At 43.0% G+C, this 26,033-nt stretch overlaps 1 protein-coding gene across 8 annotated transcripts in view; it reads left to right on the top strand.

The window, feature by feature from the left end:
• Positions 1–26,033, top strand: part of PHLDB2 (pleckstrin homology like domain family B member 2) — a 194,876-nt gene that overhangs the window by 84,138 nt on the left and 84,705 nt on the right. For all 8 annotated transcript variants that reach the window (XM_033941098.1, XM_033941095.1, XM_033941099.1 and 5 more), the window contains one exon: positions 17,396–17,755. In XM_033941098.1, the coding sequence (XP_033796989.1) occupies positions 17,396–17,755 (360 nt within the window). The remainder of the gene's footprint in view (positions 1–17,395; positions 17,756–26,033) is intronic.

Genomic DNA, 26,033 nt, shown 5'->3' with positions numbered 1-26,033 from the left:
GCTGCTAGGGTCCCCCGCCGCCCCAACAATGTCATGACTGTCCTCCAACACTCCAGGCAGGAGGGATGCCCACTGCCTCCCTACTGGGATCCCTGCTCTTGACAATCCCCTCCAATAACCCCCGCCTCCCCTGTACCTCTACAATGAAGGCCGGCTGGAGTGATGCCTATTCCTTCCAACTGGCAGGACCACCTCTTTAAAATGGTGGGCCTTTCCCTTCCCAGTGCATCCTGGGATGCACTGGGGAGGGGCCTAAGGCTCTTATTGGACCAGGTAATTAAGGCTCCTCCTATGGGAAATGCCTTAGATTCCTGAGCCAATCGGAGCCTTAGGCTCCTCCCCAGTGCATTCTAGGATGCACCAGGAAGGAAAAGGCCTGCCATTTTGAAGAGGCAAGCCTGCTGGCTGGAGGGAATAGACATCCCTCCAGTCGGCCTTTGTCATAGAGTTACAGGGGTGGGTGGGTTGTTGGGAGGAAGGGGTAGGGGACCCTGGCGGGGAGAGAATGGGCATCCCTCCTGCTAAGGATGTTGGGGGCGGGAGATACTGATGGCGGGAGGAAGTGAGTGTACCCCTCCTGCCCAGGGTGTCGGTGGGAGGGGGGGGGGGTTGTGAGGTTTGGAATCCCGGTGGCAGGAGAGAGTGGGCATCTCTCCTGCTGATCATGTACAGAGTGAAGGGGGGGCAGCAGCAGATGAGGAGGGGTGTCGGCGGTAGGGGGAACATTTCCTTCTGCTGCTCTCCCTGCCGGTCAATCAGCTGAGCTGGCAGGACTCGGGGAGACCTGTTGATCAGGGCAGGGAGAGTAGCTTTGACAGAAAGGAGGAGCTGTGCTTAGCAATTACTCTTCTGAGCAATCACCAGGCATAGTTCTTCCTGCACCTTACCAGTGATTCTTCACACAAATAGCATGCATATACCGGTAATTTCAAGTTTATTTTAAATTTGTTATACCGCCTAATCAAACTTCTAAGCGGTGTACAATAATAATAAAAACATACATTGACTGGAATCCAGGGTTTAAATGTCTTTGGATGTACTAACTGTCCCTAAAGATATCAAGCATAGATATCTATTCACAGAGAAAGGTAGGGGAGGGTCATTGGGGTGGGCAGACTAGATGGGCCGTGGCCCTTATCTGCCGTCTATTTCTATGTTTCTATATGTTTCTATGCTTGATATCTTTAGGGACAGTTAGTACATCCAAAGACATTTAAACCCTGGATGAACAGGAACAAAAGGTAAGAACTACAATATGAGTATTTTGAGAAAAGAGTACAAGTAGGGGAAAGACAATAGGAGGGGTAACTGTAAAGAAAACAGCGTAGAGTCGTCCTTACAAGGGCAGTTAGGATTCAAAAGCATCAAGAAATAAAAATATTTTTAGCTTTGTTTTGAATTGACTTAGTAATGATTCTTCGCGTAAGTAGTTAGGAATAGAATTCCAGAGGGAAGGAGCGGACACTGTAAAAATGTTTGATCTCACTGTGTTTATGTGCTTCAAGGATGGAATTGAAAGAAGATTCTGAATCTTGGAGGGGTTATATGGAATGAGGAGTCTGTCGATGAATTTGAGCTGGTTATTTTGACGGGTTTTGAATGTTAGTAAAAGGATTTTATGTTCTACCGGTAGCCAGTGTGCTTTGTACAAGAGGGGAGTGATGTGATCGTATTTTTTTTGCGTTAAATATGATTTTTATTGCAGTACTCTACACCAGTGGTTCCCAACCCTGTCCTGGAGGACCACCAGGCCAATCGGGTTTTCAGACTAGCCCTAATAAATATGCATGAGAGAAATTTGCATATAATGGAAGTGACAGGCATGCAAATCTGCTTCATGCATGTTCATTAGGGCTATCCTGAAAATCCAATTGGCCTGGTGGTCCTCCAGGACAGGGTTGGGAACCACTGTTCTACACTATCTGGAGGCGTCTTATTTCTCTTTTAGTTATTCCTTTGTAGAGAGCATTGCAGTAGTCTATGCAGGAGATCATGAGTGAGTGGATCAAAGAATTCAAAGAGGAGGGCTCAAGCAATTTGGAGAGAGATCTGATCATTCTTAGATGGTGAAAGCAGTGCTGGACCACTGTGCTGATGTGAAGGTGATATGAGTCACATTTGATAGTAAATTAATTTAACAATTTTAAAAAGGATGCAACTTTGGGTAGAGATTTGAATTTGAGAGGAGCTTGCATGGATAATCCTTCTTTTATAGGAAACTAGTGTTTAAGCCCGTTACATTAACGGGTGCTAGAATATATGGCTGTCTGTCTTTCTTTCTTTATGTCTCTCTCCCTGCTCCTGTTTCTTTCTTCCTTTCTTTCTGTCTTTCTCCCTCCTGCAATTTTTTTCTCTCTCTCCCTGGCACCCTTTGCCTGTCTGTCTTTATTTCTGTGTCTCTCTGGTCCCCTGTCTGTCTTTATTTCTGTCTGTCTCTCTCCCTAGCCTCCTTTGTCTGTCTGTATTTCTTTCTGTGTCTCCCCCCCCCACTTTCCTTTGCAGAAGCAGCAGTGCTATTTCCCTTCCCCTCCAGATCCCTGTGAAGTAGTAGCAGCATTTCCCCCCACCCACCCCCCATTCCCTTCTCTCCCCCCCCCACTTTCCTTTGCAGAAGCAGCAGCGGTATTTCTCTTTCCCTCCAGGTCCTTGCTGAAGCAGTAGCAGCATTTTCCCCCACCCCCCATTCCCTTCTCTCCCCCCCACTTTATTTTGCAGAAGCAGCTGTGATATTTCCCTTCCCCTCCAGATCTCTGAGAAGTAGTAGCAGCATTTCCCCCCCACCCACCCCCCATTCCCTTCTCTCCCCCCCCCACTTTCCTTTGCAGAAGCAGCAGTGCTATTTCCCTTCCCCTCCAGATCCCTGTGAAGTAGTAGCAGCATTTTCCCCCACCCACCCCCCCATTACCTTCTCTCCCCCCCCACTTTCCTTTGCAGAAGCAGCAGCGGTATTTCTCTTTCCCTCCAGGTCCTTGCTGAAGCAGTAGCAGCATTTTCCCCCACCCCCCATTCCCTTCTCTCCCCCCCCCCACTTTATTTTGCAGAAGCAGATGTGATATTTCCCTTCCCCTCCAGATCCCTGTGAAGTAGTAGCAGCATTTTCCCCCACCCACCCCCCATTCCCTTCTCTCCCCTACCACCACTTTCCTTTGCAGAAGCAGCAGCGGTTTTCCCTTCCCCTCCAGGTCCCTGCTGAGTAGTAGAAACATTTTCCCCCACCCCCCATTCCCTTCTTACCTTGAGCTGCCCTGCTCCGTTCGGCCCCTCCCCCTTCCCTTCCCGTGTGCTGGCCTGCTGCGGCTGAAGGTTTTTTTCGGCGACTCCTCCTGTTAAAACTCCCCCCCCTCCTCCTCCCGCAACCGCTCCTGTTCAAAACGGCCTGCTGAGGTTCGCGGCCGCTGTAACGAACCTCGCAGGCCGCTCTCCAACTCGGTAGCATGTTCCCTCTGACGCGATTGCGTCAGAGGGAACGTGCTACCATGTGGAGAGCGGCCTGCGAGGTTCGTTACAGCGGCCGCGAACCTCAGCAAGCCGCTTTGAACAGGAGCGGTAGCGGCTGTTGCAGGAGGATTGGGGGGGGGGGGAATTCGTGAGCGGCGGCAGGACCATGAGGCGGGATTGAGTTTTTCGGCTTCCCCTATCTGGGGAAACCGCCGTGCCGAACTGAGCTGCGCGTGGGGCCGTAGTAAGCGCGGGGCATGCTGCAGTCTTGGCGGCCACGGACATACGGATCATGGAAGCACGCTGATAAGACTGCGCATGCGCCGCCTATGGTTTTATTATATAGATATCATTAGTTTGGACTTTTCAGTGTTAAGGGACAGCATGTTAGAATCTAGCCATGATTCCAGTTTTTGATTTATGATAGTTACCTTGTCACGGTTATTTAGATCAATCGGGTGTATTAGCTGAACGTTGTCTGCATAAGCAAACATTGTGAAACCGATAGATTGACCTAACATTAAGAGCGGGGCCATGAAGGTATTGAAAAGTAAAGGCAATAAAATCGAGCCTTGTGGGATGCCATATTCGTTTTTGAAGGACTCTGAGGATGTTGCATTGAAAATTACCTTGGAAGACTGTTCTATAAAAAAGGATGAGAACCAGTCCATGACTTGATCTGTGATTCCGATTTCTCATACACACGACAGAAGAAGTTTATGGTCTATTGCAGGGATAGGGAACTCCAGTCCTCGAGAGCCGTAATCCAGTTGGGTTTTTTAGGATTTCCCCAATGAATAAGTATGAGATCTATTTGCATGCACTGCTTTCAATGCATATTCATTGAGGAAATCCTGAAATCCCAACTGGAATATGGCTCTTGAGGACCGGAGTTCCCTACCCCTGGTCTATTGTGTCAAATGTCAAAAAAGGATCCAAAGAGATTATCATCTTGATCACCACCAGTCAGTTCTGCTTAAGTCCTATGAGTGAGAGTTCTGTGGAGTGATGTTGGCAGAATCCAGTTTGGTTCAGGTGCAAAACTTTGTCTTCTCGGTGAAGTCAGAAATTTGGTGGAAGACTAGTTTCTCGGTGAGCTTAGCTAAAAATGGGATGTTCACTATGGGCTGGTAATTAGAAACTTCTTGGGCACTAGTTTTGTGATCTTTGATTATTGGATAAATGATGGACTCTTTCCATGTTTTGGGTAAGGTTCCTGAGGCTAAACTTGTACTCAACAGGTCTAGGATGCCAGGGCCAAAGATTGAGAAGAAACGCTTCAAGAGAAATGGTGAGATGACTTCTGAGCTGGTTCCTTTAATGTTTAGCAAATTCAGGCATCTCTTGATGTCCTGAAGAGTCGGCAGAGTAAACCTTGATCATTTGGAAAAGGGGAGGTTTGTGGACACGTTCGTATCGGCTGTGTTACTGATAGTGCAAGAAGTGGAGTTTAAGCGGCTGCTGCTTGCCTGTGAGATAGAACCTATAATTTTCAGGATTTTATTGAGAAGATGAGAGGCTATGGCCTGGGCTTGAGGGTAAATGGTCAGAATCACCCATAAAATAAAAATCACTCCCAATACGGCCACTACATCAACTCACTGGATTTTACCGGTGAGTTTTAAGAATCTGGCTCTTGAGCATGAGTCGATGGCACCTAACTTAAGTCCTAGTAACTTGATGAATTATAGATCTAAAAAGAAATCGGTTTAGTGCTTGTTTGGTAAGGTCCTCCAGCGCCATTCCCATGGTTGTCTTCAACATGTTCAGATAGGACAGGAGAAATAGTAAAGAGAAAACCAGAAATAATTCTACTGCTAGTTTCTTAACTTTAGCTACTTTGGGGCAACCCCCTCCTCTCCAGACCAATTTGCAGAAGATGGGCTTTTCTTTTGGGTTAAAATATTTTCAGTATATATCAATTACATCCAGTTTCAGGGAGGGACCATAAAAGATCCTAAAGATACACTGTTTTAAAACTGTGGTAGTCACAAGTTATGTCAGCAGGTTTTAACCTTTTATGACCCATCTCTTTAAAATGACTTCTAGGAGAAAGCAAATGCATTTTTGAAGTGGGTTGGTCATGATGGTGTTTGACCTGTAACAGATACTTTTAAGAGAAGGGTGAGTAGGTCCATCTGTCACTTGGAACTGGTGAAGGGCATCCTCTGTGCGGTCTGATGAGGGTAGAAGCTAAAATTGTGCTGTGGTATTGAGGACACAGAATTACAAAAATAGGTAAAATACAAGAGAAAGTGCTGAATAATTTCTGAAACGACTATGTGCTGAAGTCAAAATGGAATACAGCAATGTTTAGTAAATAGCTGCTAAATGGTCGATTATTCAAAGTGATTTAACCAGGCAGGAGAGGCTTCTGGCCGCTTAAATCACTTGCACAGTGCTATTCGCTGATATTCAATGGCACTTAATCAGTTAAGGGGAAATTCTAAAACCATTACCTAAACTTAGATGCCAGTATGCGCCCTACTGGCATCTAAGTTAATTGAAGAACGCCATTGGAAACGGCGAGGTTAAAGCGCCTACCGGCACCTAAATGAAAAGCCTCTGGAATCACGCCTATGTAGGTACTTTAGGCTGCTTATCGCCAAAGTAGGTGTGTCCAATGCCGGAAGTGGAATTAAACGGCCCAAAGCACCTGCATTGGTGTGATTCATGCAAAGATAGGCACCAGAAATGTAGGCCCGGAAAATCCTGGCGTACGTTTCCGGCACCTATCTTTTCTGTAGGCATGATTCTGAAGCTTGCACCAATGCGTGATTGACTAGCGATCAGTGGCTGCTTTTAAGGTGGCTGCTGATATCGGTGCCGGTTATAGAATCTGGCCCTTAGTGCCACAGAATTTCAACACTAACCACTAAAGCCATAGCTGGCTATTTTGTGAGCGGTCTGGGGATGGAGTCAGTGCTTATCGGACTGCACAAAATTCAGTCATAGAAACATGATGGCAGATAAAGGCCAAATGGCCCCTCTAGTCTGCCCATCTGCAGTAACCATTATCTCTTTCTCTCTCCAAGAGATCCCATGTGCCTATCCCAGGCCCTTTTGAATTCAGACACAGTCTCTGTCTTCACCACCTTTTCTGGGACTGTTCCATGCATCTACCACCCTTTCTGTAAAAAAGTATTTCATCAGATTACTCCAGAGCCTATCACCTCTTAACTTCATCCTAAGGTCCTATCTTTATCCGGTTTCACTTAGGCAGCTAAGTGCTGAATATCACCACAAGTGATTGAACCGACCAAGAGCCTCTTCCTAACTGGATAAGGGATGCTGGCCATACAAAGCCAGATATTCACTGCTGGTACCTGGACATGGCCCGGTGTAGTCAGGCATAATGCCAGCAGTGGCCAAAAAATCAGACTGCTGTTGACTGAATATTTATACCTAAATATTTATATGCAGAGCTCTATCTAAAGTAGGGAAACTAAAATGTATTCATGTGATGTAGTCTGAATGTTAAGGGAGAGCTAAAACACTGAATTCTTGCCTTCAGTTGAAAAAAAAAAGTTCATTTTGATACCAGCAAATAGTATAATTATGTCTGTTGTGAAATAAAGAGATAAATTATATGAAGGATATTAGGGCTGCGTTGGGGAGGGGGCTGCAAACATGGTTGCCTGCTGCTTTATTTTTTTCTTCACCAGTTCCCTTGTTCCTTTAGTGTGCTGGATACTGGACCTTAGTCATAATGCATTGATCTTGGAACCTGGTAGACTAGCTCTTGACTAGAGGTTGTGGTACGAGCAGATAGCATAACTGGTTATAAGAAAGGTTTCCTGGAGGAAAAGTCCATAGTCTGTTATTGAGAAAGATATGGGGGGGAAGCCACTGCTTGCTCTAGATTGGATTGGTTCCTACTATTTGGGATTCTAAAATCTTTCTACTCTTTGGTGATTCTGCATGGAATGTTGCTACTGTTTGGGGTTCCGGAATCTTGCTTACTCTGAGATAATGGCATGTTGCTACTCCTTGGGTTTTGGCCAGGTACTAAGGACCTGGATTGGCCACCATGAGAACGGGCTACTGGGCTTGATGGACTGTTGGTCTGACCCAGTAAGGCTTTTCTTATGTTAGCACTTGGATAGGAGATCTGAGAAGAGCAGGGAATAGGACCACAACATCATTGCATGAAAGAGGTAATGCTTTCTCCTGGTGCCAGATGTGGGGGTGAGAGAGAGATGGATCTGTTTTTGTCGGGGGAAAGGAGAAAGGAAAGTTAGCATGGTGCTCCTTTCAGTGATCCGAGCCTCATAGCTCCCAGATGGCTTATGCGGAAGAGAACCGGAAAGAAAGCGATAGCTGCAGCTCCTATATTTGACTCTTTTTGGCTGTCTGCTCTTGGTGGGATAGAGTTGCATACAGTTGTTCTGGACACTCTTGCTTCAAAGTCAAATGGAATTTGGAAGCTGGAGGTCTTGGATGCAACAGCAGTCTGTTGGGTTTCCTTAAAAGCTGGTCATTCTAGATTTCCTTAATTTCTCAGTTTGTATAGACGATGCTGTAATTTTCACTGGCATTGATACTCGATTCAAGAAGCTCTCTGATATGAAGATTACGCCTGCATCATCTCTGCGTGGTTGCGCAGTAAGTAGTGCTGGAATTCTGAAGTGTTTTCTTTAGAGAGACAGAGCTGGATGCTTGTGGAAGACTTGTGAGGGCAAAGATTTGCTGCTATGGTGTTTTGTTCTTTCATGTAAATTATAGCTTAGTGCTGACTAATTCTTTTCTGTCTAGTTTAGTTCTTATGCCCACAAGGCTCATTCCAGGTAGTCACAAACAGTAGGCATATATCTGAAAAGCAGTCATTTTTTGCCAGGAAACAATTTGCAGCATGCACTCTTCTCTGATCCTCTTTCCTGATAAGATGACGTGAACAGTTTTTTGCCTCTACTTGCTTTTGCATTGCAAATTTTCTTTTCTTTTGGGTACTCTTACTAAATGGTTGTGATTCTCCATTACAGTTTTAAACCCTGCCTATAATCTGATTGCAATGCGACATTGCATGAAAACAAGCTAGAGAAGTCAGGGTAAAAGTGAAGACCTTGATCCTGGCCCCTTGGAATTTTTCCAGTATTTTCTACACCCTTCCACTCATTCTACCCGGGTGGGGGCCATGTCCTAGCACTCTTCCTGATGCCCTGATTCAGTCCTGGGTTTTATCCCTAGTTGCTAACCTGCTATAATAGGGATTTTCTTGTGCAGGGGCTGTGAGCTCTGCCTCTGGAACATCCCCAACCCATGAAACAAGATGCTAGATCCAGAAATCAAATGGGCAGAGCACTATCACTGAGCCCCCAGCTGGTGCCTTCCTTATATAACTGTTTATTGGTAATCCAAATTTGGAAGAATGTTAGATTAGCAAATCTAACCCATGATGCTTTGCTAAACTCTGCCACTTCTTTACTACACATTAACGCACATATTCACCACAAGTTTCGTTTTATGCAATGGAACCTGTTTACTAAAAACACACACTAAAGGCATTAGCCTATGCAACAGTTGTAGTAAATCTAACCCTACAATTTTAACAAAAACGATAATGGAAACATACATGGCAAATAACACCTCCCCCCCCTTTTTTTTTTTTTTTTTACAAAACTGTAATAGCAGTTTTTAGCGTATGCTGGCGTGCTGAATGCTCTGCACTGCTCCCAACACTAAGGGCTCCTTTTATGAAGGTGCGCTAGCGTTTTTAGCGCGCGCTAACACCGCGCTACACGGAAAATACTAACGTCAGCTCTTTGGAGGCATTAGCGTCTAGCACACGCTAAAACCACTAGCACACCTTCGTAAAAGGAGCCCTAAAAGTTCCTATGAACGTCGGAGCATTGCAGAGCATTCAGCACACCAGCCTGCGCTAAAAACCGCTTTCACAGTTTTGTAAAAGTGGGGGAGTGGGGTAAGTTCTATAAAGAACAGCCAGTAATTCATTCAACAATGGGGAACATAGAATACACTCTTCTCACAAACTTTAAGAATAAATAATGCCTTATTAGAATTTATCGGGAGTGGTGTTCTGCAGCAAAAAAACCTCTTGGCTTGTTTAATTATCTTACTTTTTGTTGAAAAGGGAAGAGCCTCAGATCCCCGTGCGTTGTAAAGCTTTAACAACCGCACTAGATAGGGAATTGACCTCACTGGCTCATACTCCCCCTCCTGCCCGCATAGAAACAAGTCTTAAACAGTTTACAATGCTTAAAGAATCAAAAGACTTAACTTCTAGCTTCAGGGCAGGGTAAATTGTTGAGAGTTGAAGGTCAGATGTTTCAGTGCAGGTGATTATCTCTGCCACGGTGAGCGTGAAAAATTAAATGCCGCAATAATCGGTCCACCGCCCTAAAGCAGTTTGAAGGCGAAACGACAGCTAGCTCAACGTCGGCGAAGGGACTGGCAGAGACGGCAGGGGTGATAATCACCTGCACTGAAACATCTAACATTCAACTCTCAACAATTTACCCTGCCCTGAAGCTAAAGTTGTCTTTTGATTCTTTAAGCATTGTAAACTGTTTAAGACTTGTTTCTATGCGGACAGGAGGGGGAGTATGAGCCAGTGAGGTTAATTCCCTATCTGGACCAGGATTCACTAATCTGCCCGATCGGGCCCAATCCGGGCAGGTCCGACGAATTCAGGAAACAAAAATATGCAGATGGGGGCGATCGGAGGAATGCCCCCATCTGCCTGCACGGCTCACGCAGGCGCGATCGGTGCGCATGCACAGACCGCGCAGACCAGTCCCAGCCGTGACTTTTTTTTTTTTTTTAAACATTAAACTTTTTGTAGCCCGTGGGTTTAACCCGCACTGGCAGTTGGGGCAGGCAGGCATGTTCGGGCCCGACTCTCCTGCTTCCATGAGGCAGCGGCAGCCTCTTCCCTCCTTCCATTCAGTGCGAGCCCGTGGGTTTAAAGCGGGGCTGCATTGCAGCGTGCAGCCCTGCTTTAAACCCGTGGGCTCACACTGGAGGGAAGGCGGCAGAGCCAGGGGAAGCAGAGATGACATGTCAGGCAGGCATTCGGGGCAGGCAAGCCCAGGGGTGCAGGACCACGAGAGCCAGGGCAGGCAGAGCGAAACAGGCAGATCAGGGCTACAGGAGGCATTCGGGGCTGCAGGAGATTGGGGCTGACAGGGCAAAGAGCAGGGCTTCAATAGAAACAGGAGAGTCAGAAGGACATTTTTGACTGCTCCCCAGCAATCGCTTCTTCCGTTGATCGGCCAGCCCTGTCCTGGCAGGCGGGGGGAGGAGGTGAATTAACTTTCTCATAGGTTCGCAGTTTTATCATATTCTCGACAGTTTTTAACAGAAAACCGCAAATAACCTATGAGAAAGTTATTTGTGGTTTCTCCGTATTCGCGGCTATGTTCCGCCCGTAACCACCGCGAATATGGAGGGAGGAATGTACTGCCTTTCTGTGGTTGCAATCAAAGTGATTTACAAACTATATACTAGCACTTATTTTCTGGGGCAGTGAAGGGTTAAATGACTCACTCAGAGTCACAAGGAGCTACAGTGGGAATTGAACCCAGTTCCTAGGCTGCTACATTAACCATTAGGTTACTTCTCTACTGAGAGTGCAGGAGAGCATTTGTCAAAGCCATTTATGCCAGCAATTTACATAGTTAAACTGGGCAGTGATTTCCCCATTTCATTCAATGGTAAGCATCTGTGTTTGGAATATAACAAGCATGGATAGATTTGAAAATACAATGGCCTTATTTGTCCTATTAATGGTCTATAGATACAAATACTGACCTTTTATATTGCTCACAAATGTATTCACAAAGTGAAAATGTGCAGGTTTGGAAAATTTGTATGTTGTGATTTATACCTAACCTTTCACCCACACAGAGTTTTCAAAAGTGTTTGATTTGGCCAAATCTTTAAATTAGGGAATAAGGGGGTATCCTCCTTAATCCCCCATTGTTCATTTATGCCTCAACATTAAAATTAAATAATGATTGCAGCCTCTGGATCTAATTAGCAGCAATATCCACAAAAAAAGAGAATTAGAGCATGAAATCAAACACAAAATCTACTCTAATAAAACCCTTACCCGCACATGTGCTGTTGCAACAGCGTGATTCCTGCCGCCGTGAGGTGTGCCTCCGTGGCCGTATTCTACTTGCAGCGTGTGCAGCGGCTTCAGGCACGTGCAGCTATTTCAACGGTGCCAGTAGTTTGTCCCCTGTTAGCTGCGGTTTGTGTCCTGTTACCTGGTGCTTAGAGGGTGTCAGTTACGGTGGCGGTTTGCCTCCTGTTAGCTTAGAGGAACGACAGGAGGGTGTCCAGCGGCTGCTACAAGGTAAAAATTACCATGCTGCTTAAAAAACTGCTACTGCTCAGGTAAGTGGAGGGGGAGAGGGAAAGGGGGCTGCTTTAGGGGGAGGGGTATGATGGGGGGCAGACAGCAATCATGCTTTGCTCGGGGGGGGGGGGAGACAGAAGAGGGCCACGAAGAGACAGAGAAATACAGGCAGGCAGGGGGCCAGGAAGAGATACAGACAGTAAGAAAGACAAACAGACAGAGGGCCAGAGAGACAGACAGAAAGAAAGACAGACAGACAGCAGCCAAGGTGAGTTTTCAGTAAATTTTTAAAACTGTTAAGTCTGCACATCTATTCTAGTACCCATTAATCTAACGGGCTTAAGCACTAGTTACCTATAACATTCCAATGGCAACAAGTATCCAAAGCATGAAACATATTTTTTATAAAGGAAGGTAAAAGCCTCAGACTTCCTGTCAATGATATTAAACATTGGTATGAAGGATGTTCACGTCACAGGCTCAAAACACCTTCAAAATAACAAAATCAATTTTCATAAATATATTTTAAAAACTCTATGGCCCCCTTTTATCAAGCCACATTAAGAGGTTTTTTTTTTTATCATTGGCTGCTGCGGTAAAAGCTCCGATACTTATAGGAATTCTATGAGCGTTGGAGATTTTATCACATTGAACGGCAATTTAAAAAAAACCTAAACGCAGCTTGATAAAAGGGAGCCTACATGTTAAGTGAAAATGTAAAAAGCAAAATATGATAGTTAAGTGCTGTTGTTTTTTTGGTTTAAAAAAAAATCTTTCAAAATTTCTATTGCTCAAATGCAAAATATGATAGTTAAGTGCTGTTAGTTTTTTTGGTTAGTTTTTTTATCTTTCAAAACTTCTATTGCTCAAATCTTTACACTGGCTTACTAGATCTACCAAAACAGAATTCAAAATCCTGTACTTGGTACACAAAATTGTTAATGGTAATTGTCATAAGGGGGGGAGGGTGCCGGTTCGCAGGGGGGCGCTCGCAAATCGAGGCGCGCTCGGTTTACGAGGCACCAAGTTTGCAAATGTTTTGCTCGTCTTGCAAAACACTCGCAAACCGGTGCACTCGTAAACCGAGGTACCACTGTATATAGACAAAAATTAAACTGAACCGCCAAGAAGCCAGACTCTGCATACAATGCAACACCACAGAAACAGTGACACATGTCCCCTAATATTGTGCAAAATATAAAGAAAGCAGATGTAAATGTGAAAAAACTGATAAATAATTACTACTTTACAAGTTAATAAATAGAAATAAAACAAAAAAATGGAAAATAGGAAAATACTATTTTATTAGACAAATACATTTTATTTATTTTATTATTTATTTATTTATCATTATTTCAACAAAATAAACTTATTGAAAAAACAAAAGTTTTCCCAATCTACAATATCAAAAGAAAATAAAATACTCATTCAGATTTTAAGTAGATATAAATTTTTGAATAGTCCACATTAAAGAGAGAAACAATTCACATCAACAATTGGATAATTGGATAATTTAAAATTAACAGAGATCAAATTAGTAGCTCGTCTACATTTTAAATCAGACCAATAAATTGGAGTCAATTGGAACTCTGCATTGTCACTCCCTTCCCTTCCAAGAAAAACTGCAATAGGGAAAGTTCATAAAAAACATAAGTATTCTGATCCAAGTAAATTATACATTTACAAGGATAACACAGTTGAAATTTTGCTCCCAAAGTTTTAACATGTTCTTTCAATTCTAGGAATCTTTTCCTTCTTGATTGTGTCGTTCTTGAGACATCTGAAAATATAGAAATCTTGCCATCCATAAAGGAGACTTCTTTCAACCTAAAAAATAGGCAAAGAAGCGCTTCCTTATCTTGTAGAAATACAAATATCACTAGAAGTGTTCTTCTTCTGAAGTCTCCGAAATTCTAGATAAATTCATGGAGGTTAAGTCCACATTTCTGGAAACATCAATCGCTCCTCCTACACTTACTTGCTCCACTTCATCACTTCATCATGCTTCTATTCCTTTCTCTCCTCTCTTCTACCTTCCAAAATATTTAGATCAATGCTGTCTTGTTAAAATGTTTATTTTATTTTTATTTTTCCTCTAACTCTACTTTTCACTTCTCTATTACCCTCCAGGTACTTTAGTTAGATTGTGAGCCTTCGGGACAATAAGGGAATTTTTCAAGTACCTTTCTTATTTCTAATCTTAATGTATATTTTCTGTAAACCGCTTAGAACCTAACGGATGTAGCGGTATATAAGAAATAAATTACATTACATTACATTACATTACATAAGTACCTGAGCTCTCTGATTACACTGAGTAGAACTTGTCTCTTGCAGGTCTTATAGAAATAAACTTTCGGTTCCTTCTTTGTCCTCTATAAAGTTAAAATCTATTAATGATCTTAGATGAACAAGATTATTTGAGATTTAGGTTGGCATTTTCATAAATATTTTAATTAATTTTGATTATCTTCTTTGTCATATGATAGGATGTTATTTGCATAGAGGTTTCTACCGTGGGCCGGTGAAGTAAATGCTCTGATGCTCATAGGAATTCTATGAACTTTGGAGCATTTAACTTGCAAGCCCATGGTAGAAACCTACTACCACCATTTAGTAAAATCCAACAATAGTTGATTTATTATTTAATTTTTATAATTTGTTTTACTGACTTGCTGTTAAGCGTATAGAGCTTATGGTTAGGATAGTATATAAAAACTTTGTTACATTATGTTATATTTGTAAAATGGATGCTCCAGCTACATGTGCATTTTTGCACATATTTTCAAACATGTCTGTGACTTTGTAAGCCACCTAAGTTTGTAGATAGACAGAATATAAAATTTTTTTAAATAAATAGGCAGATCTTTTTTCTTAAATACTAACAGAATTGTACACCTCCCAACCTGGAGGTCTTGATTCTGATTTTTACATTCTAAATGCAATGGGAGCTGAATAAATATTCTTTTTGCCATTGAAAAATCCCATGCACTAAATGTAGATACAAGTCGGTAGAAGCTTTTCAAGAAAAAATGGGACGGGGTGGGGGTGTGGGGGGAGACAGAAGTAGGAAGAGCAGAGATTTGGCTCGCACCATTTCAAATGCCACACCACCCACAATATAAGCATTTAAAGAAAATGTTAAAGTATATGTAAGATTAATCAAAGCCACTAAATATTGTTTTGCTGTTTGTACACATATGTAACCTTAAATGGTTCCTACAGTTTCTGAAAATTTTAATTGGCACCTTACTGTCATTCATTTTTACAGTCAGCATATTCATAGACATTGTAATTTTCCAATCTGTATAAACATGAGGGATCACTGTTGCCTCTGTGAAATTATTTTTTTACTACCGGTGAAGACATGGGATAAAGACAAGATCCTTTTTCTTTTAAATCTGGGGATATTCATCCTTTCTTCATTCACTGTAAGCAACATCAGCCTAAGGTTTAAAACCCTTTATTGATTGAATGTAAGAGATATCCTGATCTGTTGCAGCACATGGGTTTGAAAACAGGTCCTTATTTCAGACAGTACACCAAACCTTCAACTCTGACCAGGGCAGGATTAATTTGTCGAGAGCCCCTAGGCACACAAGTACACTGGGCCCCCTGCCCCGCCCCACCCCACCATGTGCCCAGGTGGAAACAGGAAGCTACATCAGAGGGAATCTTTGGGAAAGAAGCACTGCTTGCAAAATTACAGTTGCGTTGCATGCTTTTCTTACTTTCCGTCAATGGGGGGAGCCACATTGCTGATAGGGGGGCCCGTGTTGCCAATCGATGCTGTAGGGGCCCATCGCTGTTTGGGAAAAACAATGTTGATGCTCTCCTTCATCGGGCCCCCCTGACCATTTCGGACCCTAGGCACGTGCCTACTTGGCCTATTGGTTAATTCTGCCCTGACTCTGACTCTTGATTCCGACTCCTCTGTTGTTCTGCTATCTGACTCCTCCTGCTATTAGGCTGTAAATTTTTTGTTCTGCATCTAAAGTACTAGTAAATATAACTTTTTGATCCAGAACAAAGATATGTATATATAAGTGTAAAATGATAAATTTATTTTAGTCTCTTTATATTGAAGCTAGAATTTGAACTGGTACATTTAGACAGACTCCGATGCCCTGGTTTCAGATATGAGTCTAGAGCAGTGTCTCATAAACTATTTCCAGCTATGGCACACTAAATTGATGGCTGCGGCTCGAGGGCACCCGGAAGCGCATGGACATCGACACGATGATGTCGCACGCACTCATGATGTCGTCATGACATTTGCGCATGTGCGAAGGCCCTGCAGATGGGACCTTGAGCTGGCGGGGGGGATGGGGTCAACAGGAGAGGCGCAGAGAGGTGCCAGGGAGAAGGAGAGGCGCCGGTGCCAGCTGACTGTTTATAGGATTTGCCTCTCTCCGCAAGAGGCACATTCTGTAGGCAGTCAGCTGGCGACTCTCCTCCTCACCGGCCTCTCGCAGCACAGTTTGCGATTCACTGGTCTAGAGAGTACACCATTTAATACCAATTATTACACCTTAGCAAGGATTAGGTATTTAAATTGCACATGTAACTAATATTTTTTAATATACTGTATGTGTGCAATCGTGCAGTGCACGTAAATGGGTGTACAGTGTGATAGAATTATGGGACTTATACCTATCTGAAGTTATAAAATTATCCTTAGTGAACATAAAGCGATGGTCAATTATTTTTTCAATGCTTTTTGCAGCAAGACACGCTGTATCCATAGAACTGTACCCATACTGCTGGCTGAAAGGCTGTGATTGGTCTCTCGACTATATTGCAAATGTTTTTTGTCCATCAGCAAGGTTGCAGGACACCCGATGCAGGCAGAGTTGCCAAAACACAGCTGTGTCTCCTACCAATTTGTAGACTGTATATTTACCGAATTTACCTATAACAATTACAATCTCAAATTGCAACCTGTATATTGGTATTAGATCCCAGTAAGTGCAAGTTAGGATAAAAACTTGTATTGAAAAAACTAGTACTGTAACTATGGCAAATTGTAACCCGTTAACTGTATATTATGTATGTTAACCTGTAACCCATTCTGAGCTCATTGGGGAGAACGGGCTAGAATGAATGAATGAATGAATATTGCATATCACTGCATCTGGTCCTTTTGTGCCTCTCTTTATGTTGACCAGCTATTTTGTCACATAAGTACCTGAATGTACACCACTTTGATAGCTTTTGGGCTTGTAGGTAGTATATAAATAATAATCATTTGTTAACGATGGTTGTTGTCATCTCAAGATACCTGTAAATCACGTTGGCTCAGTCTGCTGCAAAAATGAATTTGTGGATTAAATCAATGCTTATCAACCCTTTTCTGGAGACACACCTAGTCGTTTGGGTTTTTAGGCTTACCACAATGACACGGCATCAGAGATATTTGCTTACAATGGATCTCCAGCACATGCAAATTTGTCTCGCATATATTCATTATGGTAATCTTGAAATCTGACTGGCTAGGTTTGCCTGCAGGAGAGGGCTGAGAAGCACTGGATTAGTCAGTTTTTCTCTTAGCCCAGTTCAAATTTTTTTTTCATCTTTTTCTATTTTTTGTATTTTTTTTAACTAAGCAAATTTTTTTTTAAAATTTCTATTTAGGAACGACAGCGTCTGGAGACTATTCTTAACCTGTGTGCAGAATACACCAAAACTGACATTGATCCTGATCAGAGAAAGGTAGTGGATGTTCAGAAAATTAACAAAGAACTTGACAAGCTCCAGCTCTCGGATGAAGACTCTGTCTTTGAGGATGGCAGGTTGCAGGAACTCCTGAGGCCGCCCAGTCGCGGTTCTGCCTTTTCAGAGTTTAGCAGTCCAAGTCGGAGTGCTTCTGTTTTCGCTGTCTCTCGAGGGACAAGGACAGAAGAGTATCCTGGTGAAATCGGCCAGCTTCCACAGCTTTCCTCTTCCCTTCTGCTTAACACTTCCAGTGTGTCTTCATACTCAGGATCACCAAAGGTAATTTTATTACAAACCTCAGAAATGTAAATACCATTCCTCAGTTACTTAACTGTTATTCGGTGTCTCGGTGGTTAGAATATCGTTTGCCTTATTCTTTCCTTTCTGAGCTTTATTAAAGAAATTTGTGTTGTATTTATTTAGGCCCTCTTTTACAAAGGTGATTATTGTGGTGGACCACAGTAATTGCTCCGATGATCCAATGGGCAATGAGCATTTGCCATGTGGCAGCTGCTACCGTGCCTTTGTAAAAAAAAAAAAAAAAAAAAAAAGGCGGGGGGGGTTTAAATTTTATATGCCAGCTTCCAATTAATATCAGTTTGCTTATGAACTCAAAATTAAAGCATAAATCATAACACAGTGATCTTTCCTAGCCTACAGAGCAGAGCACAGTGCCTTTTGGAGCAATCCTCTTGTCAGAGGCTGGTTGCTTCCATACACTGGCATAGTAAAGGGGGGGTGCGGACCACCGTGGCTGCAAGCACCTCTCCACCCCCCCATGCCATGCTCACACTTTCCCTCCCTCCCCCCCCAAATACCTTTTTTAAATCTTCGCCAGTGTGAGCAACTACTCTAGCCTGCTGCTCGCGGTTGCCTGGCTTCCTCTGAAATCTACTTCTGGGTTGCAGGGCCAGGAAGTGATGTCAGAGGGAAAGCCAGCGCGAGCAGCAGGCTGGAGAAGCTTCTCGCACTGGCAAAGATTTAAAGAGATTTGGGGGTGGAAAGGGAGGGTGTGAGTGTGGCATGGGATGATGGGGTTGGTGCACAAGGAGTGGAGTGGAGGGGCCGAAAGGAGAGTGGTTGGGAGGTGGGGTGCACTGCCCCGGGTATCTCCTATCCTCATTATGCCACATTATGCCACTATTGTCATGTTTCCAGTACTTTTTAACATTAGACCCTGCACATAGCTTGTATGATTTTTCTGTGTGACAACATGCTCACATGGCAAAATTATTCACATGCCCTGCATTGAAGTCAGAAGAAAATTCATGCTGCTTTGATTGAGAGTTGATGCATGCCTCTTGGTTGTGCAGCATTAAGAATCCTCATACATGGCATCTGAAATCTTGGCTATTCTCAAAAATGTAAATTTCGCTGCTCTCTTTATAATCACTAATTCTTATTATGTGTTTTTTCCTAATTTTAAAGTTCCTGTAAACCGTGCTGAGCTCTCTCTTTATAGAGAGGATGCGGTATACAAGCTTAAGGTTTAGTTTAGTTTTTAGACACAGTATGTCAGCTCTGTTCCCAGCTAATATGGGAATGAGACTGGACTCTACAAGGCAGGGCATGAGAGAGATGTCTTGTGAACCATCTCAGTAATCACTGCAGTTATTGTCCAAAGAAGTGCAGTAGAGCTGCTAATTATTTCTTTAGATGATGATTTTCAAAGTGACTTTTTTAAACAGGTAAAAAGGGTTTTGCTATCATTAATCAGCTATTTGGAGATTGCCATCCCTCTATGCATATTAAAGCCTACATCTTTGTTCCATAGCGCTACATACTTTTACTGCCTTAACAAGAAGCATTTCCAGGGGCATCAGAGCAGGAATGGTGTGAAAGTGAATGCTATGGTCACGTGTTTGTCCATACTTTCCTATTAAAAAGTTAGCCAGAAAAAAAGCAGGTGTGAGAACTTTGTTCCCTGTGATAAGTTTCAAAGCATATATTCACTTTGAATGTCCCTACAAAGTTTGAAGGATATAAAGCACATGAAGCCTTTGTTCCAGTATGGACAGTTTGATTGTCTATCTATTTTTGGATTTTGCTCACAACATTTTCAGTAGTAGTTCAAAGTGAGTTACATTTAGATACACTGGTTATTTCCCTGTCCCTGGAGGGCTCACTATGTTATATTATGTTATGTTATACCAGTTCTTCTATTCCGCCTTTACCCAATTATTTCAAGGAAGGATAATAACAGTAGAAACCAGACCAACTTGTCCAGGAATTATAGAATTAGACAGTAGAAACTTATGTTGAAACAAAAAAGATTTCAAAGGTTTTCTACACCGAAAATAATTCCCAAAACAATGCAGTCCTAAAGGAAGCTAGTTCCAGAAATGAACCACTTGATATTGAATAGGCAAGAAAATTGTCTAATAGTTTTGACTTTCTTAACCATAGGAAATTTCAGTTAAGAACATAAGAGTTGCCATATTGTGACAGACTGAAGGTCGTCCATGAAGCTCAATATCCTGTTTCCAACAGTGGCCAACCCAGGGCCCAAGTAGTAAAACAGATTTTATGCTGCTCATCCTAGGAATAGGCCATGGATTTCCGCAAGCTATTTCAATAATGGCCTATGGACTTCTTTTAGGAAATTATCCAAATATTTTTTAAACCCTACTAAGCTAACTGATTTTAACACATTCTCTGGCAACAAATTCCAGAGATTAATTACATGTTGTGAAGAAATATTTTCTCCAGTTTGTTTTAAATCTATTTTCTCCAGTTTGTTTTAAATCATCGCATGCCCCCTAGTTCTAATATTTCTAGAAAGAGTAAACAATTCACATCTACCCATTCCACTCAGTATTTTATAGACCTCTTATATCACTCCTGAGCTATCTTTTCTCCAAGTTGAAGAGACCTAGCCACTTTAGTCTCTCCTTTTAGGGAAGTCGTCCCAAACCTTTTATCATTTTCGTCACCCTTCTCTGTACCTTTTCTAATTCCACTATATCTTTTTTGAGATACAGTGTCCAGAATTGTACAGTTTTGTGTTTGATGTTTTAGAAAGAGGACTCTGCAATAAGGCCACTAGATTAACCAAATAGCTAGGAGCGTTGCCTGCCAGAATCTTAAAAACTGTTACTGCTGGTTTGAATTTTAGCTTTAAAGGGTAACCAATGAAGTTTACTATAATAGGATTGTAAATGCTAAAATTTCCACAAGCCAAGTATTAATCTTACAGCTGAAATTTTGAACAATCGATTAATAAGGGATTTAGAACAAATAACTAATACCAAATTGCAATAGTCTGTTCTGGACAAAATCAAGGACTGCACCCAAATCCTAAAAGGTTCAATCTGAAAATATATCCTTATAGATCTCAGTTTTCACATTATCAAAAAAACATTGTTTTAATCACAAATTTATACATGATAACACATGGACAAGTTATAATCAATTTCTACCCCTAAAATTTGTGAGTGCAGCTCCAAAGGGAAATCATTCCCATCTACAGAAATAGTTGTAACATATTTTGGGTCCTTTTGGGAACCTAACCACAGAAATTTTCTTTTGTTCTTGTTCAGTTTAAGTCGCTGCATGGAAATCCAGTTTTCTATTTTATTGAAACAAGTCTTTAGTGGAAATATCATCTATTAAAAATGAGGATACTGGCAATATCACTGTAATATCATCTGCATATACAGTATGTAAATTCCTGCGTGACCCAAAACAGTGCCTAAAGATTGCATGAGTATGTTAAATAATGTAGGAGAGAGTGGGGAACCTTGAGGCACAGATCCACACAGAGGTTAATTTAGGTTGAGAGAAAAAAAAAAACACCTCTTATTGAATAATGTCAAATGAAGGAAAAGATCTCAGAACTGCCACTCCAAGGATCATAATATTATCATCCCTATAAGGAATTGTGGTGTGGGTATCTTTCATTGATCTAAAAACCTTCATATTATTATTCATATGACTTAATTCGTCATTGTTTCAAAATGTAATTGGTATGTCAAAATTCAACTACTCAATAACTTAAATAATTTAAATTCCTAAAACTTTTTTTCTTTTTGATCTTTTTTTATATTGCTTTTATATTTCTAAAATTATCTAAACAGTGCAAACAGTACAAATACAAATACTTGTGCAAATTGCAATGAAAGTGTGCAAAAGAGCTGTGCAAAAAGCAAAATAGCTTATAGTATGGCAATATTGAAGCCTTAAATAAGCACTTATCTTTTATATGTAGAAATTTTTTTGTGGAGCAGCAAGGAATTATTCCCGCTCAAGCCCCGTATAGTGTGTCCAACGGGAACCCGTTTTGCCATGAATCAATCTATCAAATGTAGAGTCTTGGCACAGATTTTGCAGAGTTATAGGCTAATATGTATGAATGTGAATTTCTATAATTTTGTGTCCAGTAGTTCATAGCTTAGAAGTCATACATGCATGAAAAGTAAGGGTCCACTTTTATGTAATCCTGCATGTAGACACTCCTGAGGGCATTATTTGGGCAGAATGAAAGCTGATTTGAACAGTAATGAGACTGTTTATTTGTTTTTTTTAAATTCATAATCAGATGATTCCAGAGAATCTGAACATTTTTCTTTTTCAAAGTAGTGTCCTTCACATTCAATATATTTTTGCAGCGATTCATAAACGATTCAAAGATGTGCAGTCGACTGTTTCGCACCATCACTTTTAGTGCTGTGGCTTTTTTTTACCACCAAAATTCTGCAGTATGGCTAATTTTTTTATCCTTGCCGTAACATTTCAAGAGTTTCATTACCATTCTTTCCTAGTTTAACACAAAATTCAATCACACACCTCTGGTGTACTCTCACATACATGTCTTCCTCATCTACCATGACTGAACGTACAAAGTTCTTCCTCTCACTGTGACTCCACAATGAAAACTATGGCAGTCCAACTGCAGGTTCAGAAACGTCGATGTTCGAGCTTCACAAGAATCATAGAAACATAGAAACATAGAAATAGACGGCAGATAAGGGCCACGGCCCATCAAGTCTGCCCACTCCAGTGATCCTCGCTATCTATCTTTGCGGATAGATCCCACATGTCTATCCCATCTGGCCTTAAAATCCGCCACACTGGTGGCCTCAATAACCCGAAGTGGAAGACTATTCCAGCGATCAACCACCCTTTCAGTGAAGAAGAACTTTCTAGTGTCACTGTGCAGTTTCCCGCCCCTGATTTTCCACGAATGCCCCCTTGTTGCCGCGGGACCCTTGAAGAAGAAGATGTCTTCTTCCACCTTGATGCGGCCCGTGAGATATTTGAATGTCTCGATCATATCTCCCCTCTCTCGACGCTCCTCGAGTGAGTAGAGCTGCAAATTCCCCAACCGCTCCTCGTACGGGAGCTCCCTGAGTCCCGAGACCATCCTGGTGGCCATCCTCTGGACCGACTCCAGTCTCAGCACATCCTTGCGGTAATGCGGCCTCCAGAATTGCACACAGTACTCCAGGTGCGGTCTCACCATGGATCTATATAGTGGCATAATGACTTCAGGTTTACGGCTGATGAAACTCCTGCGTATGCAACCTATGATTTGCCTTGCTTTGGATGAAGCTTGCTCCACTTGGTTTGCCGACTTCATGTCTTCCCTGACAATCACTCCCAAGTCTCTTTCTGCTACAGTTCTTGTCAGGATCTCGCCATTTAGGGTGTAGATCTTGCATGGATTCTGGCTTCCCAGGTGCATGACTTTGCATTTTTTGGCATTGAAACTGAGTTGCCAGGACCTAGACCAGTGCTCCAGCAGAAGTAAGTCATGCACCATATCGTCTGTCATTGCTTTTTTGTCTGTTGTGCTTTTGCTCACTACATTGCACAGTTTGGCATCATCGGCAAACAATGTTATTTTACCTCGAAGCCCTTCTGTCAGGTCTCTTATATAGATGTTGAACAAGATCGGGCCCAGGACGGAGCCCTGTGGCACTCCACTTATCACCTCCGACATCTCGGAGGGAGTGCCATTCACCATCACCCTCTGAAGCCTACCTCCAAGCCAGTTCCCAACCCATTTGGTTAAAGTGTCGCCCAAACCTAAAGAACTCATCTTGTTCAACAACCTTCTTGGAAAGAAAAATGGAGGCAGTCTCATGACTTTTCAGTCAGCCCTCATATATAATACATGTGCAAATGTCACCAAATTCAGAACTGGTGTCTGTTTGTGCAGTGGCATTTGTGTACTGTCGTGGCTGGATATGAGGGCCTATTTTATAAAAGCATATAGGCACCTATATTGCCATTATCAAATGCAATTGCAATAGATGCATTTTGGAATGCTCAGAGGCATCTACAGTATGATGCTACAGTATCATACATTATGATGCTTAGAAGATGGTTCCAAGTGGAAACTCCTCATCGTTAGTTACTCTGTACTGTAGATTTTCTTTATCCCATGTACTCTACAAGACCACCCTAACCCTGCCCCTAGGGAAACCTATTTTCTTCACATGAGTGGGGGAGGTGGGTAATTTTCAATGGGGGTTTTCCTTTTAAAAATTATTCTCCAAGGACAGGTTCCTAATACCTAATGGTTCTGCTTACTAAGGGCAATTTTATAACAGGATACCTACCGTATTTTTCCGCACCATAAGACGCACCTGACCATAAGACGCACCCTAGATTTAGAGGAGGAAACAAGAAAAAAAATCCCATTCTGAACCAAATTCTCCCTGTTAGGCTCTTTACCCAACCCCACACTCCTTGCCAAGCTCTGAACCCTGTCCCCCCTCCTGCCAGGCTCTGTACCCTGTCCCCTCTCTGGTGGCCTAGTGGTAGGCCGGGACAGGGCAAAAGGCAGGCAGGGCTAGTGGCTAGCAGGCAGGTAGGAACAGGGCACAGGCCTAGTGGCAGGCAGGCAGGCAGGGCTAGTAGCTGGCATGCAGGGACAGGGCATAGGGCTAATAGCTGGCAAGCAGGGCACAGGGCAGGCAGGGCTAGTAGCTAGCCTGCAGGCAGGGTCAGGGCAGGCAGGGCTAGTAGCTGGCAAGCAGGGCACAGGGCAGGCAGGGCTAGTAGCTGGCTGGCAGGCAGGGCACAGGGCAGGCAGGGCTAGTGGCTGGCAGACAGTGCCCCCACCCCGATGCAGGCAGGTAGGCCGGCAGGCCCCGGTACCTTTTTAAAAATTATGCCTTCCAGCGCTGTATGGCAGGAGCTTTCAGTGCTCCTGCCCTTCCCTCCAAGCTGACTCCCAAACTCTCGCGGTAGTGTCAGAGGGGAGCACTTTTTAAAATCCTGCCATCCAGTGCAGTAGGCAGAAGCTTTCAGCGCTCCTGCCCTTCCCTCAGCTGATTCCAAAACTCTTGTGGCAGCGTCAGAGCGGAGCACGAGGCAGGCGCAAGCTTTTCACGTTCCTGCCTGGTCCCGCTCCGCTCTGTGAATGGCTGCCATCAGGGTAGACTTAGGTGTGTCGGGGGGTGGAGGGTTCAGCTTTAGGGACATGTTGTTGGGGTTCCGGGAGGGGCGGGGATGGGCATCTCTCCTCCCTGGTGTACTTCGGGTGGGGTTCAAGGGCAGGAGGGATTGGGCATTCTTCCTGCCCGACGTACTTTGTGGCATACTGTTCCCTGACGCAGCTGTTCTGCTGATTACAGCAGAGGGATTTCCTTGCCACAATCTGCTGATGGCAATGCATTTCTCTAACTGGTGCCTGTGACATGAGCGCCGGTTAGAAAATCAGGTCGGTTAGGCAGGGTTAGGTGGGCAGATGCAATTCTGTATAGGACGCTGGTATGCGATTCTCAGCAGCTGCTTAGGTGGCTGCTGAGACCAACGTCCTATACAGAATTTGTCCCTTTGTGTGTATGGATTGTCATTTACTTGTGAAAATGCCTTTATAAAATTACCCTCTTTGGGGATAAATTTTCAAAAATCATTTTCACACATAAGCCCCTGTTTTATGTGCAGAAATCACTCAATGTAAAATTGCCTGGATTTTAAATAGTGGAAAAAAATATGCGTGTGGAGGGAACTTGTATGAGTGGCTGGCCAGGCAGGAAGGCAAACTAGGCATCTATTTTCAGCTTTTTTTTTTTTTTTTATAAAGACAAACAGACTCTGATTCTAAAAATGGCCCCTAGCCAATTTCTGCACAGAATCTAAAATGTTTTAATTGGCTTAAATGGCATGATAGTTGAAAATCCCATTAAAAGCCAATTTATCACCTATCATCAGACCAATCCGCACTCTCTACGCTTTTTCCCCCTTCAAACCCTAAGCATTCTTCAGGCAATTCCTACCCCTCTCACTTCCCCCCCTTTCACACACCCCCTTACTTTCCCTCCCCTACAACCCTTTTCTTCTGTAACATTCCTCTCATGCATTTGTAATTCGCTGAATGTCCAGCCTTCTTTCGATGTGAACCGCCTAGAAGTCGACTGACTATGGCGGTATAGAAAAATAAAGTTATTATTATTATTAATGCAGTGAGACGACTATGCAACCAGAGGGAAATGGCTCGCAAGTGCTCCTACAGCCACTTTATCCCTTGGCTCTGGAACCAGCTGCCTGAACAGATAAGATCACAGAACTCTCTGATGCCATTCCAAAGAGCAGTAAAGACCCTCCT

This window comes from Geotrypetes seraphini, chromosome 4, assembly GCF_902459505.1.
Source record: "Geotrypetes seraphini chromosome 4, aGeoSer1.1, whole genome shotgun sequence".
Lineage (NCBI taxonomy): Eukaryota > Metazoa > Chordata > Amphibia > Gymnophiona > Dermophiidae > Geotrypetes > Geotrypetes seraphini.
The sequence above is the reverse complement of the archived record's forward strand: the minus strand, read 5'-3'. Positions and strand labels throughout refer to the sequence as shown.